At 39.4% G+C, this 25949-nt stretch overlaps 2 protein-coding genes and 1 non-coding gene across 3 annotated transcripts; 2 read left to right on the forward strand and 1 right to left on the reverse strand.

Annotated features, from left to right (window-relative positions):
* The first annotated feature begins 478 nt into the window (after positions 1 to 478).
* On the forward strand, positions 479 to 7877 carry eif3d (eukaryotic translation initiation factor 3, subunit D). The gene is made up of 16 exons (XM_062408177.1): positions 479 to 609; positions 2167 to 2292; positions 2387 to 2432; positions 2555 to 2691; positions 3056 to 3141; positions 3296 to 3368; positions 3750 to 3865; positions 3950 to 4082; positions 4664 to 4811; positions 5171 to 5301; positions 5574 to 5659; positions 6067 to 6196; positions 6725 to 6867; positions 7052 to 7244; positions 7356 to 7449; positions 7766 to 7877. The coding sequence occupies exons 2-16, from the start codon at positions 2170 to 2172 to the stop codon at positions 7780 to 7782; spliced, it is 1656 nt and encodes a 551-aa protein (XP_062264161.1). The 5' UTR covers positions 479 to 609; positions 2167 to 2169; the 3' UTR covers positions 7783 to 7877.
* Positions 1960 to 2056, forward strand: LOC133971651 (small Cajal body-specific RNA 18). Its single transcript, XR_009924401.1, has one exon. It is a non-coding gene; the product is annotated as a small Cajal body-specific RNA 18 (non-coding RNA).
* Positions 7878 to 15642: 7765 nt separating the features above from the next.
* Positions 15643 to 17298, reverse strand: sstr3 (somatostatin receptor 3). Its single transcript, XM_062407215.1, has one exon. It carries the CDS (start codon positions 17296 to 17298, stop codon positions 15841 to 15843), a length of 1458 nt encoding a protein of 485 aa, XP_062263199.1. The 3' UTR covers positions 15643 to 15840.
* Between the last annotated feature and the right edge of the window lie 8651 nt (positions 17299 to 25949).

Here is a 25949-nt window from a genome sequence, read left to right on the forward strand (position 1 = left end):
TGCAACTGTGCATAGACAACTGTAGATACTGTAAGTATAGATGGTTAACACGTCTCCGCGTCCTCTCACTGTCCAGGAATCAAGCCAAAATATCCCGGATACGAAAACAGCCAAGCATTTGGAGCCGCAGTCTGCTCAGTAGCGACCAAACAATGTCAATGCATGTGGTCGACCAATCCTGAGACGGTTCCAGCTGTCAATCATGAATTATTTTTCTTTTAAAAAATCAAACAAAAAATATTGTCAATACTTACAGTGTATTTTCTATGGGTTGAAAATTAATGAATATCATTTTTTTCTAGTGAAATATATTATTACCGTACTATTATTTTATAAATATGATTTACTTTACTTTTATCTCGATAAAACAATTGGTGAAGTGCAACCACATTACCATTATGTCGCAAGATATAAACTTAGGAAGAAGAAGAAGAAAAAGAAGAAGAAGAAAGACGATTACGACAGCTGTACTCGTAATACGACAGGAACATCATCGTTTTGCTTTACGGCAGTTTTCTACTTCCTTTTGCCCCGGGGTTACGGGCAGCTTTTTCTCCGCGTGAAGACCTGGAGGATTTAACCGCTCGGGTCGGCGTAACATCGTCTACGGTGAGACCACAGCGCAACATGTTCACACAGTTGAAAACACCCTGATCTCAGTCGTGTATGTGGATGTTAATTCTAGAGCCATGTGAGGGATTTAGCAGCCCGCCGCTCAGTTAGCCTAGCCATCTGCCTAGCCATTCTAGGGCGGCCACCTGGCAGGATGACTAGCGTTAGCCTTAGCCACTGTTAGCGAGCCGAGTCGCACGTATTACTAAAATAAGTATCGGATGAAACGATACATAATCCTCAATCCAGAAGTAGTTTTGCTCTCCCTCCTGAATGAGTCATTTTGGGACCCTGTCTAGATTCCTGTACATGCTAGCTTTAGCTGCGATGCCATATATTATTCTCTAAAATAATAATTTCTTCAGTGTTAATTGTCCCAGGTTCTTTGAAGGACTCGCAAGTTCAGTGTTTGCAGTAACACATGTGTCACACGATGTTTCAACGATTTTAATTCAGTTATATCTATATTAAATTAGTCTTACGTAATTTCAGCTTCCTCGTTGAGATCTTTCTATTTTCCGGGAGACAAAGACACTAAGCAATACATACAATACTACTAGGAGTAATACACAATAGCAAAAGGGTGAAATCTGATCTATCATTTGTAGATTTTTGTAATATTTAGCTGCTCTATCAATTCCATACTCAGCAGCTGTTATGTAGATCAAGAAAATTGTTATATGGGAATCTAGTGAATTTATGGTATTTAATGTTTCTGTTAATCCAGTGAAAGCTCGGTGTCTTTACTCTGTCAACGAGTTGTGTGAAATAGTTTGGATTTAGATAAACAGTCAGATAGACTTATACTTTGATTATTGATAATCACTTTAGATATATCATCAAAGCAATGAAATATGTTCCAAAATGTGCTCAGTCTAAATACTCTGCAGTAACTAAATACATAAAATACAATAAAAAGGTGATAAATCGGCGTGAAATAGCGAAGAATTTGGAGGCAAACAATGAACAATAGTGGTGATGTATGATGCGGTTTGAAAAATTGAAATTATTATGGAATTATAATACCAGTGGCCAGTTCATTTGTTGTAAATCAACTAATTGCTGCAGCTTTAAGTCGCTGATAAACTAAAGTTTACATTTTTGTTTTTTTACCCATGGTAGTTTCACTTTATGACTCCCCTCTGAGCACAGAGGAGAATCATCTGTTGAAATTGCGACGCATTCTTACCTTACTGCCTTTTTATTTGCACATACTATCTTTTTATTTGCACATACTTTGCACATACTTTGCCTCTACATCTACCCCAGGTTTGTGTTTTGTAGGTTGTGTATGCGAGTCTTGTGTTTTATGTAAGCCTCATTTCAAACAGCTGAGGGGATGTTCACGGGTCAGTGATGACTAGACCACTGCGCAAACTGATCAGTGCCTATATATTTATAGTGCATTGCTGAAGAATTCAGTGCTGCTTATTGCCTGAGACCCTGTGCATGTGAGATATAGACCATTCATCTAGATTTTAATCCCACACAAACTCTATCTCTCTAGTTTTCTCGATGGTCACAGAAACCTCATCTTTTTTACTCTGACCACAGGAGATGGCGAAGTTCAACGCCCCTGTGATCCAGGACAATCCGTCTGGATGGGGTCCATGTGCGGTTCCAGATAAGTTTAAAGACATGCCCTATCAGCCATTCAGCAAAGGAGACCGCCTGGGGAAGGTTTGTTACCTCTCTTAAGACACGCCCAAAATTCTGGACTGAAAAAATAAAGATTTCTTCAGTTTTCCTCATGTTGTGCTGTGTCTTTTTTCAGGTTGCTGACTGGACTGGAGCAACTTACCAAGACAAGAGATACACAAGTGAGTGAGACGGCTAGTTAAAATATACTTGTGTAAATTATCTTTATTGCTTTATGAAACACTAATAACTGCATTGGCTCAAGTTTATTTCTGACGGGGTTATGTACATATTTTGTCTCCAGATAAGTATTCCTCTCAGTTCGGAGGTGGGAGTCAGTACGCCTACTTTCATGAGGAGGACGAGACGAGCTTCCAGCTGGTGGACACCGCCAAGACCCAGAAGACGGCCTACCAGAGGAACCGCATGAGGTTTGCTCAGGTAAGACAGAGACACCACAGAAACACTTAATGCTGACAACATTTTTTGAATAAGTACATTTAGAAAATATTCAGTGAACATCACAGAAAGGTAAATATATTCGCTGCTCATCTGCGTCCATGTTAACTGAATTTATTCTAATGCAAAGAATTACTGTTGTGTAGTTCAAGAATACAGCCAGAAATGTTTCTGCCTTTTATAGATGTTGTTATCATAAAACAGGTATTTTCTGAAATCCTCTGTAGTGAAAAAAATAAAAAATGTATGTTACAGAACCCTGAATCTGTCAGTTGATTTAAAATGTAAGTTTTGAATGTGTTACATTTGATCCAGCCCCATAACAGCATGATATTTGTTTCAACAGAGGAATCTGCGCAGGGACAAGGACCGGAGGAACCTGACCCAGTTCAACATGCAGACTCTGCCGAAAAGCGCCAAGCAGAAGGAGAGGTGAGATCCTGAGGGAAATGTCCAGCCAAGTTTCTTCCTCCAAGCCTCACACAAGGGAGAGAAGGATCACAGCATGACATTACTGTCTTATTTTATACACAGTTTGTCATGTTGTTAAAACATCAGTTTAAGCTCTGGTTTTTTTTTCTCTCAGGGATCGTATGCGCCTGCAGAAGAAGTTCCAGAAGCAGTTTGGTGTCCGTCAGAAGTGGGACCAGAAATCCCAGGTGTGGATCAGATCATCGATTCTGTTTTGGATTTTAGGAACAACAACAAGACAATTAACCAACATCTATTTTGAAAATCATTTTTGTCTTCGAAAATGTGAATTGCTTACTGCTTTTGTTTGTCATATATGATGGAAAAACCAACATCTTAAAATTTAAGACAGTTAAACTATTCACCTTCGCCTCATTCAGTTAACAATAATCAAGAAAATAATTTACAGATTAATAACTAATGAATATAATTTACAAGTTGAAGCTCTGTACCAGCTGCACAAGACAAAATCTTTCCAGATGATGGTGTATGTAAGACGAGTATCTCATACAATTCTCATATGTATACATTTCCTCCCTCCCCCGACATTCTGGTTGGTCAAAACACAGCTGAAGCCAAGAGACTCTTCTGTGGAGGTTAGGAGCGACTGGGAGGTGAAGGAGGAGATGGACTTCCCTAGACTGATGAAGATGAGATACATGGAGGTGGCCGACCCTCTCGACATGTAAGTTACAGTGATTTCTTTACCATTTGGTCTTTTGAACACGTTCAAGAAGTGAATTACAGATGCTGTTGTTTATTTTTCCAGCGAGTGCTGCGGTGCCTTGGAGTACTACGATAAAGCATTTGACCGAGTCACCACCCGCAATGAAAAGCAGCTGAAAAGCATCAAGAGGATCTTCCACACTGTCACTACCACTGATGATCCCGTCATCCGCAAGGTCTTAGTCTTTAATATTATAAGCTGCTGCAATAAAGCACAACATGGCAACATTGGCCTGTTAACATGTGATTATGCTGTTAAAGTGTCATTGAGACTGAGTTGCTTTTACATTTATTCTTACTCAGACATGACAAGGCCATTACTGAAAAAAGCTGCTACACCTGTATGATACTTAACTAACACAGACGTAGACTGTATGTAAAAGATAGACGATGTGTTCACTTCCTCCAAAATATCCCTAACACGAACAGTGATATCTCGCTCCAATGACACCATTTGGAGCCAGAGTCTGTGTAATTTGATCAATTTGATTGAAAGTCTCCACTGTTGCAACATTTTCCAGTCCCTCTGAACTCTGTATTGCACCTTTTTCCGGCCAATTCAGTAAAAATGACAACTTTCTCTCATGTTGGTTTCTCCAGATATCTGAAAGATTTCCCAATGGCAGTGCCAAATGATCTGCTAAATGTGTCTCCAGTCTTTAGAAAGAGGCTGAGAACTTTCCATTCAGGGGAACACTTCAATGTTCTGACACTTTTTTAACATTTATTAATATTTCTTCTTTCTCTCTCTCTCCAGCTGGCTAAGACTCAGGGCAACGTGTTTGCCACTGATGCCATCCTGGCCACCTTGATGTGCTGTACACGCTCAGTGAACTCCTGGGACATCATTGTACAGAGAGTGGGCAACAAGCTGTTCTTTGACAAGAGGGACAACTCTGACTTTGGTGAGACTTTGTTAAAGAAGCTGAAATCTCTGGTGATCGAGCCGTACATTACAAAATATACATATGAAATATTAAATCACATATAGCCGACAACAGCAGCTCACATGATACAATATTTATAATATAATATTAGCTGAAATAATTGTCTTATCAGTCATTACTTTTCTTGTAAATCAATGTTAAGCACTGTTATTGCATCTTGCAGTTTTTTTTCATACAAAAAGCAACATTATAAAGCTAAAATGGAAGGACTTTAATATGACAGTCCTTGAGGAAGTGTTAAAAACCATGCATGGAAGCTTTCATTACCTTTTTTTTTTTTTTTAAACCTAACACTAATGTCTATTACGTCTACTCAGATTTGTTGACTGTGAGTGAGACGGCCAATGAGCCTCCGCAGGATGAAGGCAACTCCTTCAACTCCCCTCGTAACTTGGCAATGGAGGCCACGTACATCAACCACAACTTCAGTCAGCAGTGTTTACGAATGGTAAGAACATACACGTGTTATAACCCCCCTCTTGTCAAATTGAATGTGATTCTTTTCATATTTGTACAATACTTTGAAAGCAGGACATTTTCCTCATAGAACATTTGTCTTGGGGAAGCCTGATGCAGTTTGTAATTTTTTTGGACAAAAAACTTTCACCAATGTTAATCAGGACCCCCAAGGCCATTAAATCGGGCATCTAGTAAAACATGATCTGCCTGAAGCCTAAATACATTTTTTTTTCATATCACTTTTTCATTTGTTTTATTCAGGGTGGAGAGAGGCACAAGTTCCCTAACCCCAACCCATTTGTTGAGGAGGACACAGACAAGAGTGAGATTGCATCCGTAGCCTACAGGTAAACACTGAACCCCCACAGAGTTGGGGCGGGGGGCGGGGGCTCGCGGTCTGGTAGCACCTTGGTTGTGAGGTCAGGGTACGTTTTATTCACAGCAGGAAAAAGGAACAGCAAACATTGAACATATTTAGTATTACTTTTTAATCAAACCTCTCCCGTAGGCACGCAAAATAATTTCTGGAAATGTTTTGGTTCAGATACACGTATCTTTACATCCCTAGGGTAAAGCATTACAAAAAGGACTTAATGCAGTGTGTATGGCCGGGCAAGTGTATGTGAATGAGCTTACATCTATCTTAATAATTAAATGGTAAATAATTTAGTCCTGAGAGACAAATTTATCTTATCCCTGTTAAAACGTAAATCACTAACCCTAACCCTCATGTGTTCTCATCTTTGTGTTTCAGGTACCGCCAGTGGAAACTCGGGGAGGACATCGATCTGATTGTGCGCTGTGAGCACGATGGGGTGATGACTGGTGCCAACGGAGAAGTGTCCTTCATCAATGTCAAGACCCTAAACGAGTGGGACTCGAGGGTAAGAAGAGGGCGGAGCTGCTTTGTAGTGAAACTGAATCATTTTTACGATTTATTTTTAAAGGAGACAGGAGGCTGATATGTTAGGTTCCGCATAAAGTCATGCAGACAAGTGGGATACTTCAGCTTTCCTGTATTGTTTTCCGTATCATTGTGATGTCACTTGACCTTTCTTTGCCCTGCATTTGCATAATGCACGAGTAGGCCAGCTGATAAATCAGAGTTTTATGAGTAGGGGGTTCTTAGGGAGACAGGAGCTTAAATCAAGTGTTTCTGACAGAGGCTGAAAAGAAGACCTGCAACAATGGACAGTATGAGAAAAGTGATGGGTTTTCTCAACAGTAGAGCATGTCAAATCTTATTACTCAAATTAAAATAATCAACCTGAATATGAGCATCTTGAGTCTTTGTAGTAAGTAAGAAACGGTTAGAGCTGACACTTTTTTGGGGGTCCTTTCTTTGTCCACAGCAAGTAATTCGGGTGTACCGCTCTGTTACAATGATTTTGCTCCTTTTGTTTGGTCATCAGCATTGTAATGGCGTGGACTGGCGTCAGAAGCTGGACTCTCAGAGAGGAGCCGTCCTGGCCACCGAACTGAAGAACAACAGCTACAAACTGGCTCGCTGGACTTGCTGTGCCATGCTGGCGGGATCAGAATACCTTAAACTGGGGTAAGGGACATGCACGAGTGACAGAGAAACACAGGGACTGTAGTTATCAGTACAGATTTTATGAAACGATAAAAATATAAAATCTGTTACTTTGACTCATGCAACAGCAGAACATCTCGCAGCAGGGCTTGTTGACCAGTAAAAGATTAGTCTGTATTCATTTCATCTCCTCTGCGTCCTTCAGGTACGTTTCCCGTTACCACGCAAAGGACTCTGCTCGCCACGTCGTCCTGGGTACCCAGCAGTTCAAACCCAACGAATTCGCCAGCCAGATCAACCTGAGCATGGAGAACGCCTGGGGTATCCTCCGTTGTGTCATTGACATCTGCCGCAAGCTGGATGAGGGCAAGTACCTCATCCTCAAGGACCCCAACAAGGTGAGAGATCACAGTGTTTGTTCAGGCTCTATGATGCAGGATTATAAATAAGGAGGTCGACAGAAACGGTTAGAGCTAACACTTTTTTGGGGGTCCTTTCTTTGTCCACAGCAAGTGATTCGGGTGTACAGCCTGCCTGATGGCACCTTCAGCTCTGATGAGGAGGATGAAGAAGAAGAGGATGAAGAGGACGAGGAGGAAGAAGGTGAAATTCAATAGTTGATGCTACTTTACTTCATGTTGTAGACTTGACTATAAACTATTATTCACCTTTTGAGTTGGCTTATAAAATCAAATAAGAATACCTTTTTCCAAAACGCGTAGAAAGGTTTTTATAAAATGTATAATTTATTTTTAGGTCATGTAGTCTTGTTTGAGTAAGCCTTTTGCTTGTTTACTATTTGACTGAAAAGTCAGAAGGGCCGGAACAAACCAAGTAGGTGTGAAAATGACCCTGAACCAGTTGCCACATAAATTTAGTTGTGTTTACTGATAGTTTTTTTTTCTTCCTCTCTTTCTAGATGAAGAGAACTTGTGAAGTCGGCTCCGGTGACCAAAGCAGCCTGCACCATACATTTAAAACGCAAATTAAATCCTTTTGAAATTCAATAAAGAACAGATTGGCAAAATGCATTTTTAATTTTGTATTGTTTATTTACAGACCCTGACTCATACAGCGGGATATCTTTCTGGAACATTATGTTTCCTTAATTTTAATTTTTTCTGTGAGTAAGATCTTGAAGTGGCTCAGGCTTCTCTGCTTATTCCCAGATGAACTTCCCAGATAGATCTCCATGTTTCTCCAGAAGCAGTCAATCAATTCTGTCTGAGCAGCAGCAAAGAAGTTTTTCCAGTCACCTATCTGCCCTGATATAAAGATAAAAATAAAAAACAGCTACACCTACATATCTGTTAACATGCTTCTGCACGCACACGCAGCAGTTGTGTGATGTTACCTTAATGCATGAAGCCGCTTTGAAAAAACTCATAGTTGGCTTTTGAGTCTTTTTATTGTCCTAAATGTAGATTTCTTTACAGCTTGCTCGATGGCTGCTTCACTAAGGTCGTTCCCCATAAAAAATTGCAATAAAAAAGAGAACTTGTCCTAGGTAAATGGACTTGAGCAGAGAGAGGCTGCAGATCAGTAAACAAACTTTTTTCTTCTTTGCTTATCTGCAGATAGAGTTTGCAGACCAGTTTGTGTATTAGGGTGGAATGCCCTAATTATCCACAATGTTAACTGTTGACCTGGTTTGATTGAAATGTTCTGCTGGACTGTGCAGCCTTTAAAGAAAGTCCTTTTGAGTTTATTATTTTGTATTTAGTGTCTTAATCCTTGTCTTTTCCATCTTATCATACTCTGGAGGAAAAAGTTAATCGAGCTTCAATAACTGTGTTTCACATGTTGAACAACATGTGAAACAGATAATGACAGTTTATTTAGGTTATTCACACAGTATTGTCAGAGGAGCTCTGTGTTTCCATGATACTTTGCTTTGAGCAGCTCATTTGAGCTCAATGCGACAAACACACACAACTCGTTTCCGCTGCCACAGGTCAGGTCCCGTGTCTGCTTTCTAAACTAATCCCTGAATGGATTTAATATCTTATTCATGCAAGGCAAAGGTCAGGAAAACTGATTAACACACATAAAGGTGACGGTCTGTGTAACTGATGTCGACTTAACTGCAACGACCCACATTGAAAACCAAAAAATCTACTATTTTTCTTGAGCACTAACACCTTTAACCCCAGCTGCGTGCACAACCTCTGCAAATTATACTGCTGTTTTACATGTTTTTTCATGTTTAATCCTCCCAGCAGGAGTCATTCAAAACAGCCCTGACAACAGATAAAGGTAAACGTTAAGTGTGCAGAAGTCATGTTCATTATGTATTTTAAAGGGGATATAAATTCAGTTCAGTGTTTCTATCAGCTAGACTGAGTGGTGTCTACATATCCATGTTGTGTACAAGTCATTACTTTTGCAGCAAATTTGATGTTGTAAAAGTTTGTTCATGCTCATGCCACAGCATCTCAATCGGATTTAAGTCAAGACTTTGACTAGGCCACTCCACAACCTTCATATTTTATTTTTTTTGCCATTCAGAGGTTGACATGCTGGTGTGTTTCGGATCATTGTCCTGCTGCATAACCCAAGTGCGCTTGAGCTTGAGTTGACAAACTGAATGCCGGACATTGTCCTTCAGGATTTTCTGGTATAGAGCAGAATTCATGGTTCCATCAATTATGGCAAGTCGTCCAGGTCCTGAAACTGCAAAGCAGCTCCAGACCATCACACTACCACCACCATGTTTGACTGTTGGTATGATGTTGTTTTTATGAAATGCTGTGTTGGTCAGCAGTGGCTTACGCCGTGGAACTGTCCCATGGATGCCATTTTTGCCAAGTCTCTTTCTTTTTGTTGAATCACAAACACTGACCGTAACTGAGGCAAGTGAGGCCTGCAGTTCTTTAGATGTTGTCCTGGGGTCTTTTATGACCTCCTGGATGAGTCGTCGATGTGCTCTTGGAGTAATTGTGGCAGGCTGACTAGAATGACTAGTTAACCAGCAACCCTCCCGAAACCATGGACATGCTCCCAAGCAAAGGCTTCAACCACTTTCGCCACAACACTACAGATAATCAGCCTAACAAACCCTATGTGGAACAAATGAGAGAGAGTGCAAAGCCGATTGGGCTTTTATCCCATGGGAGCACTCTGGCTCTCACCACTGCCCTCCTCTGGTACCTTCAAGGATACACAGTTAGGCTGTAATTACACATTCATTGTTTACATTAAACAGTTTGTACCCATTATCAAGCTGTAAAACAGACACACCCACTTTTTATATAGCAGCTGTGTTCTATTTATAAATGACAAATGTCATCTTGGGGACTAACTACAAACAGAGCTTAACTGCCTTCTGCTGCTTGGAGCAGTATATAATACTATGTCTTGTTGACATTTCGTTTTTAACTTTTGTTAGTACGAATGCCTTGGTTAAACCACTTATTACTCGATGTAGGTAGTGTTTATACAAAAAAACATAAATAATAATAATAATTAATTAAAATACGATAAATGTGACCAAATATTCTGCCTGGGTCACTGATGCCTTACCATTTATTAGGATTCCCTTGTGGACCTTGTTGTATTCAAGGTCCTGAGCTGATATCGTTTACAATAAGTTTCCATAGCTGCGGCTGCCCAATAAAAAGTGAATAATAGGCTTTTAGTGCTAACTTGAGTCTTGTCCATATTGTGTGTGGGTGAGAGCCCGTGGGCAGAGAATCACACTGAGTCATTGCGATGCCACCAGCAACTGACTATCACCTCTCCATCTGCAGTAAGCAAAGGTGGGTTATCACCACAGGGAGCCGGGGATCACACAGGCAGCTCAAACCAACAATATTTATAGCCCAACACACAAAAGCACAAAGCTAAGACTGTACATAAAGACACTAGTAAAGATCAGAGAACGTACACAACCGTTCCCAGCTCCCTTCGCCCCTGAACAAATATTAATTCCCATCACACAGCAAACCCCAGGGGCATTGCAAATATGTATCAGACATACAAATCCTTTTTTAATGTATCTTTAATGATGGTTCTGTGCTCCTCAGTGGATCTTCGCTGTAGGGTGTCCATGGGCATGTGGGCTCAAGACCAGCTGCAGCACAGTAAAACAGAGAGGAAGCATTCATGTGCAAACTCATGAATGAACATAGGGAAAGCAAGCTTTTGATGAATAATGGGGAGCGGCTGTCAGAGAATCTGAAGCCGAATGTTAGGGTGGAAGCCCAATGTTCTTCTTAAGGCTCATTTATGCCCAATGTTAGATATGTTTACAGAAACGGATATAGCCTTCTGTAGACTGAAGAGTCAGAGCCTTGGGACCAGGCAGACAGGTTGAGCCAGGGACCATGGCTGGGTCTCACAAGGAGCTGAGCAGGTTGGCACTGGCGAAGACGGGATCTCTCTGGAGGCCGCCGGCGGAACTGGAGAGGAAAACCGGACAAAGGCAAGCCCTCAAGACTCAAAAGGAGCACCATTTCAAAATAATAAACGGAACGGAGAACTCAGGGTAAAAAGATTAAGAGAATAATTTAATATTAAAGTAACACTTTATTTAAATATTGGATAAAAATAAGACTCACTAAAAATAAGATAATAAAAGAGTAGAAGATAAATAAAATTGATAAGTCTGTTTCAAAATCTATATAAAGTTGAAAGGGAAAAACTGTAGCATAGAAAAACTAATTTTATTCCATACATTTACAAGCTGCAATCCACGCGAATTTCTTGACCGTTTTATTAATCTCCTTTTAATCCGATTTTTCTTTACAATGAGAAACCACTGACCGCCGATTACTTTGACAAGCGTTAAAGTGAGAAAGCGCGGAAAAAGAGTTCAAACAGAAAAAATGTGCAAATTTAGATAACAACTTCATCCAGTGACGACACATGCACAACGAAAAGTGTCAACACATGCAAATACAGACATGCCCTGCAACGAGCCACAAACACAACAGAAATGTATCAAGTAAACCAAAAAGTGATGAACCTGACTGTAGTTCAGTGCTTTGAAAGAATCTGTATTTATTTTTTCAAGACAACATAGTGTGTCTAAAAGTAACTGCTGACTAGGTAGATTATTGTCCCCTAGTAGTCAAAAAACTTTATTTTTTAATTTTACGGACAAACTTAAACCTTAATTTTGATGAAGTAACAAATGTCACATGTCGCAATATAACTTTGTAACTATTGTTCCTCAAAACTTTATCACCAGTATCTTAGTATCAAATCAATAATCAATTAACCTGAGTGTTCCTTGTTAAATGGAGTGGTTTGGAATGCTTCGCTATAACAAAGGGTGCAGGTCCAATTTAGAGGTCCAAGTAGAGTTATACAAACATGACTTAAAACTGAAAAAACAAAGTTGCACATTTGCAGCATTACAAAAAACTGTTACCTCTGTCACAAAGGTAATGTAATAACGTAAATCAGATTTGTGTGCCTTAATCCATGGCTTCTTGAAACTCTTCATAACTGGGATAGATTGGAATCTTGATTGTATTTGACGATACATTTGCCATAGAAAAGTTTGAGCTCTGAGTTTGCACCCCAGGCCCCCCTACATACACACACACACCCAAACACACCCAAACACAAATGCAAATCCTTCCTTGACTCCAGAGGTTACATTCATTATTTAATAAAAAAGAATTACTGAAATACTGGATGTGTATAAAATGATCAGAATACATTTGGTGACACACACACACACACACACATAAGAAATTGTGTGCTTGTGTGTGTCTGTCTGTTTAGACACACCTGACAAATGTGTGGATAAATTACATAATTAAAGAGGGGGAAATTTCATCATGTGGGGCCAAAAATCTGTGTAATTGAAACTCAAGGAGTACAGTGTCATCAAAAGTATGGGATGCATATTTCATAATTTATATCATATATAATATATCATTTATATCGTTTAATATACTTTTTAAATGTGTTTTCTGCCACTTTTCGCTCATGGCGAGCAAAAATAAAAGAACAGACCACGAAACCATCGCTGCAGATCACGACTAGGCGATTTTCATAAATCACAAAGTGTACAGCATGGGGGTTTATGAACTGCGGGAGAGGCAGGTGTACACACAAATTATAAATGGTGATATTTTAAAACACAGCCGCAATTATGTAAAGTTTGTCATCATGGGATAAGTTATAACTGTTCATAAATACTGTCCACCTATAAAATGTCTCTTATACACGCGATGTGTATTACGTGATATGTATTACGAAACAATTTCCTAAATCTATTACTTATGAATGATAAATAAGAGGGAGGCTAGAGTAAAATGTAACCACAAATGATTACCTTTATACAGAAAGAGGGGTATCCTTGGAACTTTCACAAAATGTTTTTTCCAGTACTTTCCATAAAAAATCCCCAAAAAGTTAATAATAAGGATTAATAAAACTAATTTGCATTTACAGCATTATGTTATAATTGTTGCAGTTGTCATCAGTAGTGTCCATACTATTCAACTGCAACTCTGACCTGGTTCTTCTGCAGTTAGTGAAAGCTCTTACATGCGTGAGTCTTTTCTTGAATGAAGACATCAAATCCAATGTGAAAGCCCAAGAAATATCTCAAATTTCGTTAAATAGAGGAAAAAAATCAACCATCTAACTTTATGATGAAGATTTGTTACATGCCCATTGAGTCGCGAGAATTTTGTATCTCTGGATGGAAAGATGGTTGGGGTAGATGAAATACCACTGGATGTAATATTCTACTACTTTTGTCTTATCCTACCGTGTCCTCATGAATTGATATCAGCCTGATGTCTGAAGCATGCTGGAGTGTTTTTCTCTGAGTCCCTGAAGTTGACTTAGTGAGGTAGCATTCTTTATCTAGTAGTAAAATAAAAAACAATTAAATGTATTTTGTACTGCACCAGTTAGCAGGCCACATTGCATTTATACAAGCTACTAACACTGGGACTATTCATACATTTTTCATTTGTGGTTTGCACAGGATTTGTTTTGAATTATTTCAGTATGAAGGAAGATGTGAGTATCTACAACATATAAGAGCAGCATAGAACAGAAATGTCAGATTTGAAAGAATGAAATACTTTGACAAATTTATATACTCTACATATTAAGGTATTTTTTGCATCTTCAGATCATTTAAGGTCTCAGGGTTAAAGCCCAAAAGTATACATTACATTGACTTTGGGTCACAATGGGTATCAAAAAGTCTGATTCAGATTTTGAATAAATTGACAAACTTTGAGAAAGATACAATTTAAGGTTTTGTGGTAATTAACTTAAACTTCAACAACTTTAATAACTAACACGTTTTGAACTACTTGTTTTGTGTGTAATTATTAACTCACATTCCTGAAATGCTTACTCAATGCAAAATACTGTATTATTCACTTTTCATATTTGTCAATGTTGTACAAGCTTTATCATAATGATCTATTTTAAGATCCAGAATAACCTGTCTAATGAATGTTTTACTGATTCAAAACTAAACCACAGCACAGGAAATTATGTTGCCTAATAAAATATGATAAAGAGAAAGAGACAACATTGCTGCTGTATGACACATATAAATATATTGGTTCTTCCTGATGTGGAGGCATTTGGCAGCACAATATAAGTTTTATATCTGACGTCATCAAATGTGCAATAGAACACAAAAAATAAGTCTGGGCTTCTGCAACATTAACAGATACACCTCCTTTACAGTCACATTTTCTTCAACAGCAAAGTTTAGATTAATTAACTAACTAATAGCAGCCACAGTCAGGCCCTCAACAAAAGCCATCTAAACATAAGCCAATATTTATATATAAGGTAAATAGCCAGTTACAACATGTATAGTCATTCAAACCTTCTAAGAAATTATGCTAACATAAGCATTTTTTGTTTTTACAAACACGAAAAAGTTGCTGAACGTACCTGCAAATTGGCACACCAATGTACATATACTAAGGTACATTTGTCATGTATCTGTTCTTATTTTCATGTACTTTTCACTTTTACTCCACTACATATGTTATCAAATATCTATACTTCCAACTCCACTTCAATTTTGTACAATAACATTTTACATGTGCCCATAGTTTTTAAGTAACCAAAAAATCAATAATTAGAACTGGATCTCTGATCCTATCAGGGCGGGCAGGTAACATTAGACCCCGCCTCCTGCAGCAGCAGTGTCACTGGTGAAGAAGAAACTCCTGAAATGGAGTTGTAAAAGGCCACGTCCATCAATATCACCATCTATTTATTTGTACTTTTACTAAATAAAAGATTTGATTACTTACTCCACCACTGCTGCAAAGTCGCAGCAATATAAAATCATTTCATGTTCCTATAATAATAATATCTCCATGTAGCAAGTAAAAAATATGATTGAAAATTATTATGGCTATGCTTAGGCACTCACACTCACATAGCTATGTTTTTTTAAGAGATCCTGCTATGGTTTGATTTGGAAAAGTCAAAAGCAATTTGATGCATGGGACAAGATGTGTTTATTAATATTTAACAGTAGCTCTAATCTTTCACCAACACTAACCAAAGTGTTTTTGTTGCATTAACCCAACCACACGCTCAGGGTTTTGAGCTTGACACTCCTCTTGAAACCTAACAGAACTAGTTAGTAATATATAAACTTCTAGGAAACAGGTATTTAAGGCAGGAGATGTCTGTCTAAAATACAGGTATACCCATTTTGTCAATATACCTTTTAACTTAAGTGTAACATGTTGCAGTGGGTTAAGCTGAAAGTTGGAGAAAAGTTTGTCACATTATGGAACAAAAATCCTTATAATTCAACGTCATAACAGTAAATAAAGGTACAAACCTGTACATTCAACCATGAATTTATACATATTATACAAAAAGTACACATTATAAACTGTCATACATTCTTTCTGAGCTCATTAATCAAAAATAAACGCTTCTTAACCTTGTCTGGTATTTCTTGTGGATTAGAGGCCCTGCACTATAATACTTCAAGTAATATTTCAAGTAACACAAGCTCAGAGTCCATATTTTACACTATAAATAACTTATCTCCAATGAGGTGCCCTGCTCCAAGTTTTCCTCTGGCAGAGATTTTATGTTTCCATTTTTGGCTCCATTGAGAAGCAATGGAGCAGCAAGTGTGGACCCATTGACTGGATCTTTCCCTTTTGTGTCACCAGCTTTGTCCTTGACCGGGGACGGCAGCTCTTCTGCAGTCGTCTCTGAGAGCAGTGGCCTCGAGCTCTGTGGCTGGAAGCTGCTGTTTCCATTCTGGCCGATTCTGTAGATCTCAGTCATTTCTGAGACGTCTTCCTCATCGTCGTCCACTTCGTCCCCGATTCCCCGTCTCAGGCTCTCCCTGGGCATGAGCGCCCTCCGCCCTTCCTCCTGCGGCTGCTGGCGCTCCATGGGCTCGTGGTTCTCCACCTTCCTTGTGGAGCGGCAGAGCGCCTTCCGGAAACCCCTCTTGAAGTTGTCTGACAAGAAGCCGTACACGATGGGGTTGGCGCAGCTGTTAGCATAACTGAGCAGTACGACAAAATAGTAAAGGCCCTGGTAGTCTGAGGGCAGGGACACCAGTAGGTTGATGATGTTGAGGATGTAGAAAGGCAACCAGCAGAAGACAAACACTGCAACAACAATCACAACCATGCGTGTCACTTTCCGCTCCGACTTTCTGCGCTTGTTGGAGGTGGCGTGGACTTTTTTACCCGAGCTGCGTATCTTGAAAACAATGAGCAGGTAACAGAGGCAGATGATAAGAAGAGGACAGAAGAATCCAACAGTGGAGGTGTAGATGATGAAAGCCGCGCTCCAGATGTTAGTCGGTTGAGGCCAGGAGATGTTACAGGTGCCTCCGGCCCTCTGGATGTTGGCAAAGATGATCACAGGCAGAACAACGAGAAACGACAAAGCCCACACAGTGCCATTCACTAATTTGGCCACCCGAGGTCGCCGCCACTTTGAAGACACAATGGGGTGAACTACAGCAAGGTAGCGGTCGATGCTCATCACGGTCAGGCAGAAGATGCTGGTGAACTGGTTGATGGAGTCGACGGTCATGACCAGGCGGCACATGAACAAGCCAAAGGGCCATGACTGCATGGTGTTCTGAACGGCCAGGAAAGGCAGACTGAGCATGAAAAGCTCGTCAGCTATGGCTAAGTTCAGGATGTAGATGTTGGTGACAGACTCTATCTTTGAGTAATGCAGCACTATGTGAATCACTATAGTGTTTCCACCCAGGCCAATGATGCACACAATGATGTATATGAGTGGGATGAGGACCCCTGCCACGCTGGGACCTGAGGAGACATCTGGGTTGGTGAAGTTGGTACAGTTGGATGAGCTGAAGTTGAACAGTGTCTGGTTCAGATCGCTGTCGTTGAACATGAGCAAAAGCAGGGGGAGTCCAGGCGAGGGGCCGCCGAAGCTGTCGTTCTCCCACATCCCATTCGTCATCTCTAGCCCAAGAAGCGTGGCGTCACCCATGGATGTGCTCTTCCTCTTGCTCCGTCCTTCTGGCGTTTAGCTCCCACCCATCTGTTGGAAGAGAAAAAATATTTTTTCTATATTTATTTTAATCTCAGAGGAGAAAGTAATCAATGTAGATGAGAAATACAGAGAACTGCTTGTTTGCATATTTCAGCTTTGAAATCAATCAGCAGGCATGCTGACAGTTTTGTGGTCTAACATTCAAATAGTTGTTGTCAAATTTTATAAAGTTGCTCCACAGATTTAGCTCATTCAATCTTATTCAAGAAAGATTCTGGTCCTTTCCAGCAGCCAGTTACAAATTACAGTAAAATGGCACAATATGACGAGAAATTGTCATATCTGCTTTGTTAAACACGTAGCACATCGTTTATCAGAGCATCACAACTCTGATTTATTTTTTACTATTGGATCTTCATATTTGTTGCAAAGTAAATAGTAACATTTCTTGAATGTATTTCCTAAATGCTTAACTAAATGCCCAACCCTTACCATAACCGAAACCTAAACCTAATCAAAACCAAGTTTAAACTGTCCGCCTTTTGGGGAAGTTGGAAAGTAAGGAATTACCTTTGTGCCTTTGTAAGATCTAACCAACAAACCGTTCCTCACACAGATAGAAGTACAAGTACACAGACAGTAGCAACCAATCTGTTGAATGCACTAATCGTAAGTCGTCTTTGTATAAAAGCGTCCTCTAAATGACATTTAATAATGTAATGTAAGAAAAACACTACATTAAAGGGATACACATGAAAATTCACCACTTTGCCAATGTAGCTGTGGATGAAGTGTCCACAAAACACTTAGGGAGTTTCAGGGGTAAACAGCGTTGCATCCAAATTTAAGTAACCGGTCACCATTTCTTCAAAGGTAAAAAAAACAACATAAAATGCCCCCATAATGTGATCCAAGTGTACGTTAGCCCCGACATAACATTTTTCTTATTTTTTTTAACGTTAGATGTGGTTCCCAGTTAAATCAATTGTATTGAATTCGGCTTCAACACCTGAAAACTCCCAAAGTGTTTTGTGGACTCAAACCCTTCAGTCACCCCTCCATCAGCATAGTATTGAGTAGATAATGAGTGAACTATTTATGAACTATTTCCCAACATTTGAAGATTTCCTGTTTAGTGGTGGTTGTATATACTTCTTTATGCTGTATAATATATCTCTCACTAAATCCTTCATGAAGGTTATATTGTTGTTCAATTAAAGTGTCTTTTTCACATATATTAATTTAAATATAGACTTCCAGCTCTCAATATGTATTTTATTTTATTGAGAGTGCAACAAGAACAAGTAAAGCAGTCTTCCTGTCTCCTCCAAATAAGGCACTACAAAAGTTTATCCATTTGTAATCAACATTTTGTTTTAATAAAAAGGAAATAATCTATATAATCAGACCTGCTCTTTGTATTGAGAGTCATGAGAACCAATAACCCCCTTAAAACAGTTTAATGTGAATAATGTATGGTGACAACATGTCTACAATGAAAGAAACGCAGGATGTGGAAAAGATTACACTGAGAGGTCGAGGGACAAAAGGACAACACCGGATAGAGATAGGATGGAGTTGGATATGAGATGATGAGTCAGACAGGAAACAGTTAACGCTGGTGTGAGGATGGATGTTTGCAGGTACAATGATTTGACCACAGCAGCTGATACGGCAGACAAATTAAACAGTGTGTGTTCCCACACATGGTGGGATGCCCAGCAGCACTTTGGTTAACGTGAACCAGGAACACACAGGGACAAGCCGTGACTGTGGGGGCAAGACTGTGTTTGCGGTTGGAGACGCACGTTTAGTAAACATCTGCATTGACCGTAACAGCTGGTACACTTACTCACACATTCATCGTCTTGTTCTTTTGATGTAATGAATCACTTTTTGTTCAGCTTTCATAACCATGCTGGCACGGTGCGGACAGGGATGGCAATGACCACTTTGATCCAGAGTGAAATATCTCTACAATTGGAAGGATTGTTTTGAGTCGCTTAGACTTTTCCAAATGGTAAAATGCCAAATGTAAAGAAATATACTATATAGGCTCAATGAATCAATTGGAACATCATTGGTTCAGTGTTGATACTGTATATACTGTATGTACAGAACATAGACTTTATATACATGTACATTAGGATGATGGTGAGTTTATAGTTAGTTGTGGGTTATGTTGATCTTAAACATTATAATATTAAAAGTCTTTCTTCCTGCTAGGTAGCTTATACCTTAGCTTAGCAGAGATTGAGGGAACAGGGGTTAGCTAAACTCCATTCGAAGGCAACAGAAGTGCCAACTAGCATCTCCAAAGCTGCTTGTGTTATTTATCATTTATGTCAAAAAGTGTGAATGTGAATTTGGTATTATTTTTATTAGGGGTGTTTTGTGTGGCTATTTTAGCTAAGCTGAATACTCTGTAGTGGCTCTGTTGTAAAAAAAAATAAATGGAGGAGAAAAAACAGAAAACAAATGTCCATACATTTGTATAACAGATGGTGTCACTCCCACGGACATTTCAAGTAGCACTTAATGAAAAAAAAAATTCATTCAAATAATCAATATTCATTTCACTCTTACTTAACAACAGAGCATTACTATTCAGTATTTAATCTTGTATTAAAACATGTCGTGAACATGATTTCAAAAGAGTCATGTCAGACAAATACTGACCATTGCCTCCTTTCAAATGGGAATTGACAAAATGTCTGATGTTGCTGGGAGGAAATCAGCTGGGGAACAGCACAGATGTGCCCTGATAAAATGCACTGATAGAGTTCAGCAAACAAATTGAATGAAAGGTTATTGTCACCTGAATGGTGACAGCTGTACAGTCTATCGGGGAAAAAAATCCCATTCAGTCTCTCTGCCCTCCTGAGGTTCAATTTAAAACACATGACACATGAGGGAGAACAAATGACCTGAAACAGCAAAACAAGAACAAACAACCATCAAAGTGTGGTCTTTTTTTTTCTCATTAAGAGGAGACCTGATACATTTCTATGATTTCAGCCCATCGTCACATTCATCATTTTTCAATATCTTACTTAATACCCGATCACGGACAATTTGTGTTGCATTTGTCAATTACCAGCACCAAGGGAAACAAAGATAGAGAAAAGCCGGGGTCCTTAGTCGTAAATCAAACAGAACCAAATAAACAACAAGAAGGCATCTGCAAATACATGTTTTTCTCCTCTCCTCTCGAGTCACATCTTGGCTAAAAGGAGCAAGAGAAACTCTCCTTCCCTCATCCTTGGTGAAGAAATATGAAACAATTATAATAAAACGATAAAATAACATCAGCAGCAGCTCCAGTTGAGCATGAGTGTGTTGCTTAATGAAATACTCAGTAGTAACCAGGATTTGAACCCTATACAAAATCGTCCTGGTACATTGAACCATTATTGTCCTTTAATTAAATATCAGCTATTGACCGGATGACAGACGTTTCTCTCTTTTTTTTCCATCATCACAGCTACAATCCATGAAAGTAACATGTAATAATGTTTGTGAGCTTCCTTTGCATTTATTCATAGTTAAAATACAATTTTCTTCTCCATCTCCATCATTAGGTGCAACTGCCTCAGATTAACTATTTGACTATCATCATCCCTGTTATGAAGATAAATCTGTTTAATATCACTGAAATGTTCCGGTTTCAAACTGTCTGAAAAGAAAATGTCAGCTTGCCATTATAAGAGAATGTATTTAATACATCTATTTCGAAAACAAAAACAGCAGAAAGATGTATTGTTGTCAGGGAAAGAACAAAAGATAAAGCTCCAACAACCAGTTAGTACCAGAATTACTGCCCTGCAGTTGGTGGCATTCACCAACCAGTGCAGTTTCAGTCTACATGCATTTATCCCCCACACTCATATGAGGTCACCATGACCTTTGACAACTGATTTCAAACCAATTAATTTTTAAATCCAGGTGACATGTGAGAAATTTTAGGCAAAAAATCCCCAAAGTGATCTCATGTTCAAGAGGCCAAACACATGTACTGTGTGGCAACTGGCACCTTGACCTTTGACCACCCTAATGCATTCATCTTTGGCCCTGTCTCAAATGGGACAACACTACCCCTTCACGACTACACGCAAAACAAAAAGGTTGGAACAAGTGGTCGGGGTAATGGGTGAATAATAAGAAGTCAAACTGAAAATTTTTACAAAATTTGAAGACATTCCCTCAAGGTGTTCTTAAGATATCATGTTCTCAAAAATGGGAAGGACGGATTAATGGATGGACAACCCGAAAACACTTTTTTCAAGGAGAAATAAAAACCGGTAGAATCTCCAGTAGAAGGCTGATCAGAGGCCAGAGGCCTGAACTTGAGCAGCTATTTTTCAACTGTGATGCCTCAGAGAAATCGATTTAGTCGCTGTAATATCTGAATTGTATTTGTCACGTTTCATTAATGAGACTGAATGAAACGTGACAAATACAATTCAGATATTACAGCGACTAAATCGATTTCTCTGAGGCATCACAGTTGAAAAATAGCGGCTCAAGTTCAGGCATCTGGCCTCTGATCAGCCTTCTACTGGAGGTTCTACCAGTTTTTATTTCTCCTTGAAAAAAGTAATGAAGTGAAATCTTCCTCAGAAATGTTTAGAAGAAGCAGAAAGTAGATGTAAGTAAGATGTCATTATCAAGTGTTTCAAAACTGCACTAATGTATTTTACCTGAGTCCAGACTGAAATAAAAATACATTGACTGTAACACTGTATCAACTGCAGACAAAATCATTGTGTTAGTTGAGTATGGACAGTTTGTGTAAATTGTAAACCATGCCAGGCCAAGCACAGAGCCTTGTGGTGCGCATTTGGCTGTTAATAGGATGCTTTCAGCTTAACATTATATACAGACTGGGATATCTGTAAGCTTTGAAGAAAAGCCTGTTCTCAAAATTATCATGGACAAAATATTGTCACTTTGGTCTTTCAAACAATCTTGGACTAATCAAACAAACTATGTGCAGCTTCTTTACCAGAAGTTCCGCCTTACAGAAGAACAAAGCTGCAGCTATCGGAGCAGATAAGGCAGCTTATCTGAAACATGAGGGCGTACTGGGAAACTCTGATTCCTTGGAAGTGACCTACACACAAATTAAAACTGCTGTGAGTTGGAAAAAACATGTTTTTACATTGAGGTCTGAGTGAGGGAAACATGGTGGTTTTAGTTAACACACTTTTTCCTGTAATAAACAAAACCATGATATTTCCAGGACCTTAATCAAGTGCTGAGTGTTTGAAGATTACCATGAAAAGATTTACTGCTGGGGTCACTATAAGTTGGAAAATCTAATATTTTGACAGAAAAAAAATATCATGTAGCATTCATTATCAATGCTAAAGTAACTTCTCAAATACATACATTAAAGTAAAGGCCGCACAGTCCTCTTACATTCTTACACTAACTCATAGATATCAGTCCCATAAATATGTCAGAGTTTTAAAATTCCGGATCCATGAATTATTCTCTCGGGAATTGATGAAACGATAAAAAAACATCGAAACTCACAGATTTAAAGGAAGTGATATCAAATTCCTGGATCTGTCACTTTTTTTGGATCCACATTAAATTGAATGGCTTCTTCCCTGAAACATAACACATTCTTCTACCAAGTTTTGTGCAAATATATTCAGTTGTTTTTGTATAATCTTGTTTAAAATCGAGCCAACCATCAAACAAACGGACAATGCGTGAAAACATAACTTCCTTGGTGGTTTCTGCAGTTTAGTTAGAGTTTGTATTAATCAAACATTTAGATGTTTTTTTATGGTCTTCCTAATTACTCTTTAATCCCAAGTGAAAAAAAAAAAGTTATGTCTCTACTGTATCACATAGGTACCCAGTATTTTTAGGGTATAACTTATAGGGCATAATTACTCTATTTATTTATAAGTGTTGTTTTCTAAAACAGGAGAAAGTAAAAGTAAAAAACAAACATATACTCTAAAGTGAGCTTTCCAATGATTGCTAATGCAAATGCCCCATTGTCAGAACAAGCAGGGAACAAAATAAAACACCTGTCAACAACAAGAGATCTCAGAAACGGCTGAGAATCCTACCCATTACTTAGACAGCTTCTCTCTGATCACCCGTGATCAGTTTACCAAATTAATCTCAGGTTCTAAACCAACAACCTGTATCTTAGATCCCATTCCTACCAAATTACTTAAAGAAATTCTGCACTAATTGATAGTTCGTTACTTAACATTATCAATCTGTCATTATCATCAGGTTATGTACCACAGTCTTTTAAAATAGCTGTCATCAAACCCCTACTCAAAAAACCCACCCTAGACCCAGAGGTTTTAGCCAATTACAGACCAATATCTAACCTCCCCTTCATTTCTAAAATCTTAGAAAAAGTGGTAGCCAATCAGCTGTGTGAGTTTCTCCAGGAAAATAATATATATGGAGACTTTCAATCAGGGTTTAGAGCCAATCACAGTACAGAGACAGCCTTGGCAAAAGTCACTAATGACCTTTTAATAGCCTCAGATCAGGGACTTGTGTCTGTCCTCGTTCTGTTAGATCTCAGTGCAGCATTCGACACAATTGACCATCAAATTTTATTACAAAGACTAAAACAGTTAATTAACATTAATGGAACCGCCCTTAACTGGTTTAAATCGTATTTTTCTGATCGCTCCCAATTTGTGCAAATTAATGATGAGTCATCTGTGCGCACCAAAGTTAATCATGGTGTTCCACAGGGCTCTGTGCTCGGCCCAATTTTATTCTCATTATATATGCTTCCACTAGGAAACATTATCAGGACACCCTCGGTAAATTTCCACTGCTATGCGGACGACACCCAGTTATATTTGTCAATAAAACCTGAACAAAGTAATCAATTAACTAAACTTCGAACATGTCTCAAGGACATAAAAACCTGACCCGCAATTTTCTCTTATTAAACTCAGACAAAACAGAGGTTATAATACTTGGCCCCAAACACCTTAGAGATGCATTATCTAATGATATAGCTGCGCTAGACGACATTGCCCTTGCTTCCAATGAAACAGTCAGGAACTTGGGAGTGATCTTCGATCCTGATTTATCCTTTAATGGTCACTTGAAACAAATTTCTAGGACCGCTTTTTTCCACTTGCGTAATATTTCAAAAATTAGACATGTCCTTTCACAAAAAGATGCAGAAAAACTAGTCCACGCCTTTGTTACATCGAGACTGGACTATTGTAATTCATTATTATCAGGCTCCAGCAGGAAGTCGTTAAAGACTCTACAGCTTGTCCAAAATGCCGCAGCACGTGTCCTGACGAGAACAAAGAGAAGAGAGCACATTTCTCCAGTATGAGCATCGCTACACTGGCTTCCAGTTAAATCTAGAATAGAATTTAAAATTCTCCTCCTCACCTTCATGGCCCTTAATAATATAGCGCCTTTATACCTTAAAGAGCTGTTAATACCTTATTAACCCACTAGAGCACTCCGCTCCCAGAATTCAAGCCTACTTGTCGTCCCTAAATTCTCTAAAAGTAGAGTAGGAGCCAGAGCTTTTAGCCATCAAGCCCCTCGGCTGTGGAATAATCTACCACCTTCAGTTCGGGAGGCAGTCACCATCTGTTCGTTTAAAGTAGGCTCAAAACCTTCCTTTTTGATAAAGCTTATAGTTAGAGCTAATTAGTGCGCCAGAACGTTACTTGTTCTATTTTGTGACACATGACACACGGAGCTTCTCTTTCCAGCTTCTCCTTCCTCTTCTCCATCCCTATCCCCCTTCCCCGGAATCCCTTTGCTTTATCACCCGCAGATCCAGGGCCTCTGTGGCCGCACCATGGATTGCGGTTTGTGGATCGCGCACCGGGGGTCGCGGTGTTGGATCCAGTGTGGCGGATTCTAAGTCATGTGGGCTGATCGTGGTGCTGGTGGCGGACCCTGTGTCGCGTGGCATTGGGCATGGGCGGTGGACCAGGACCGCGGTGGTGGCTTGTGATGGGTCCTCCTGGTGGGCGGCGATGGACGGTGACTGAGGACTGGAGTGGCGTCTGGTCTGGATGGTGGATCGTGGTCTAGATGGTTGCTGAGCATGGACTGTGCTTGCAGCGGGACTGCTTGGCATGTCATGTCGGGGTTGTCCTTCGGGATGTCTACCCTCATCAATGCTGCTAGAGACTTTAATTATTGATGATGTTGTCCTGCACGTGGCATCTATTGCACTTCAGGGATCCCTCACATGTGGTTCTCTCTGAGGTTTCTACATATTTTTACCCTGTTAAAAGGGTTTTTTTTGTAGTTTTTCCTTACTCTTGCTGAGGGTTAAGGACAGAGGATGTCACACCCTGTTAAAGCCCTATGAGATGAATTGTAATTTGTGAATATGGGCTATACAAATAAAATTTGATTGATTGATTGAATTTGAACAAGCTGAGCTTGTTGATCAGTTCACAGCCTGAAGTGCTGCCCACTGCAGGAGCGGAAATGCCAACATATTAGCTGTCAAGCATTGCTGCACCGTTGAGATGAGCATCCAGCACAAAGGTCAGAGGCTGTGACGGGAGGGGAGCTTGAAAGGTTCAGAGTATTTCAGGGAGGAAATCCGTCATCCTGACACAGATCAGCAAATGCATAGAGAGCACAGGTTTGATGTGAGTACCAAA

Source organism: Platichthys flesus, chromosome 16 (genome assembly GCF_949316205.1).
Source record: "Platichthys flesus chromosome 16, fPlaFle2.1, whole genome shotgun sequence".
Taxonomy (NCBI): domain Eukaryota; kingdom Metazoa; phylum Chordata; class Actinopteri; order Pleuronectiformes; family Pleuronectidae; genus Platichthys; species Platichthys flesus.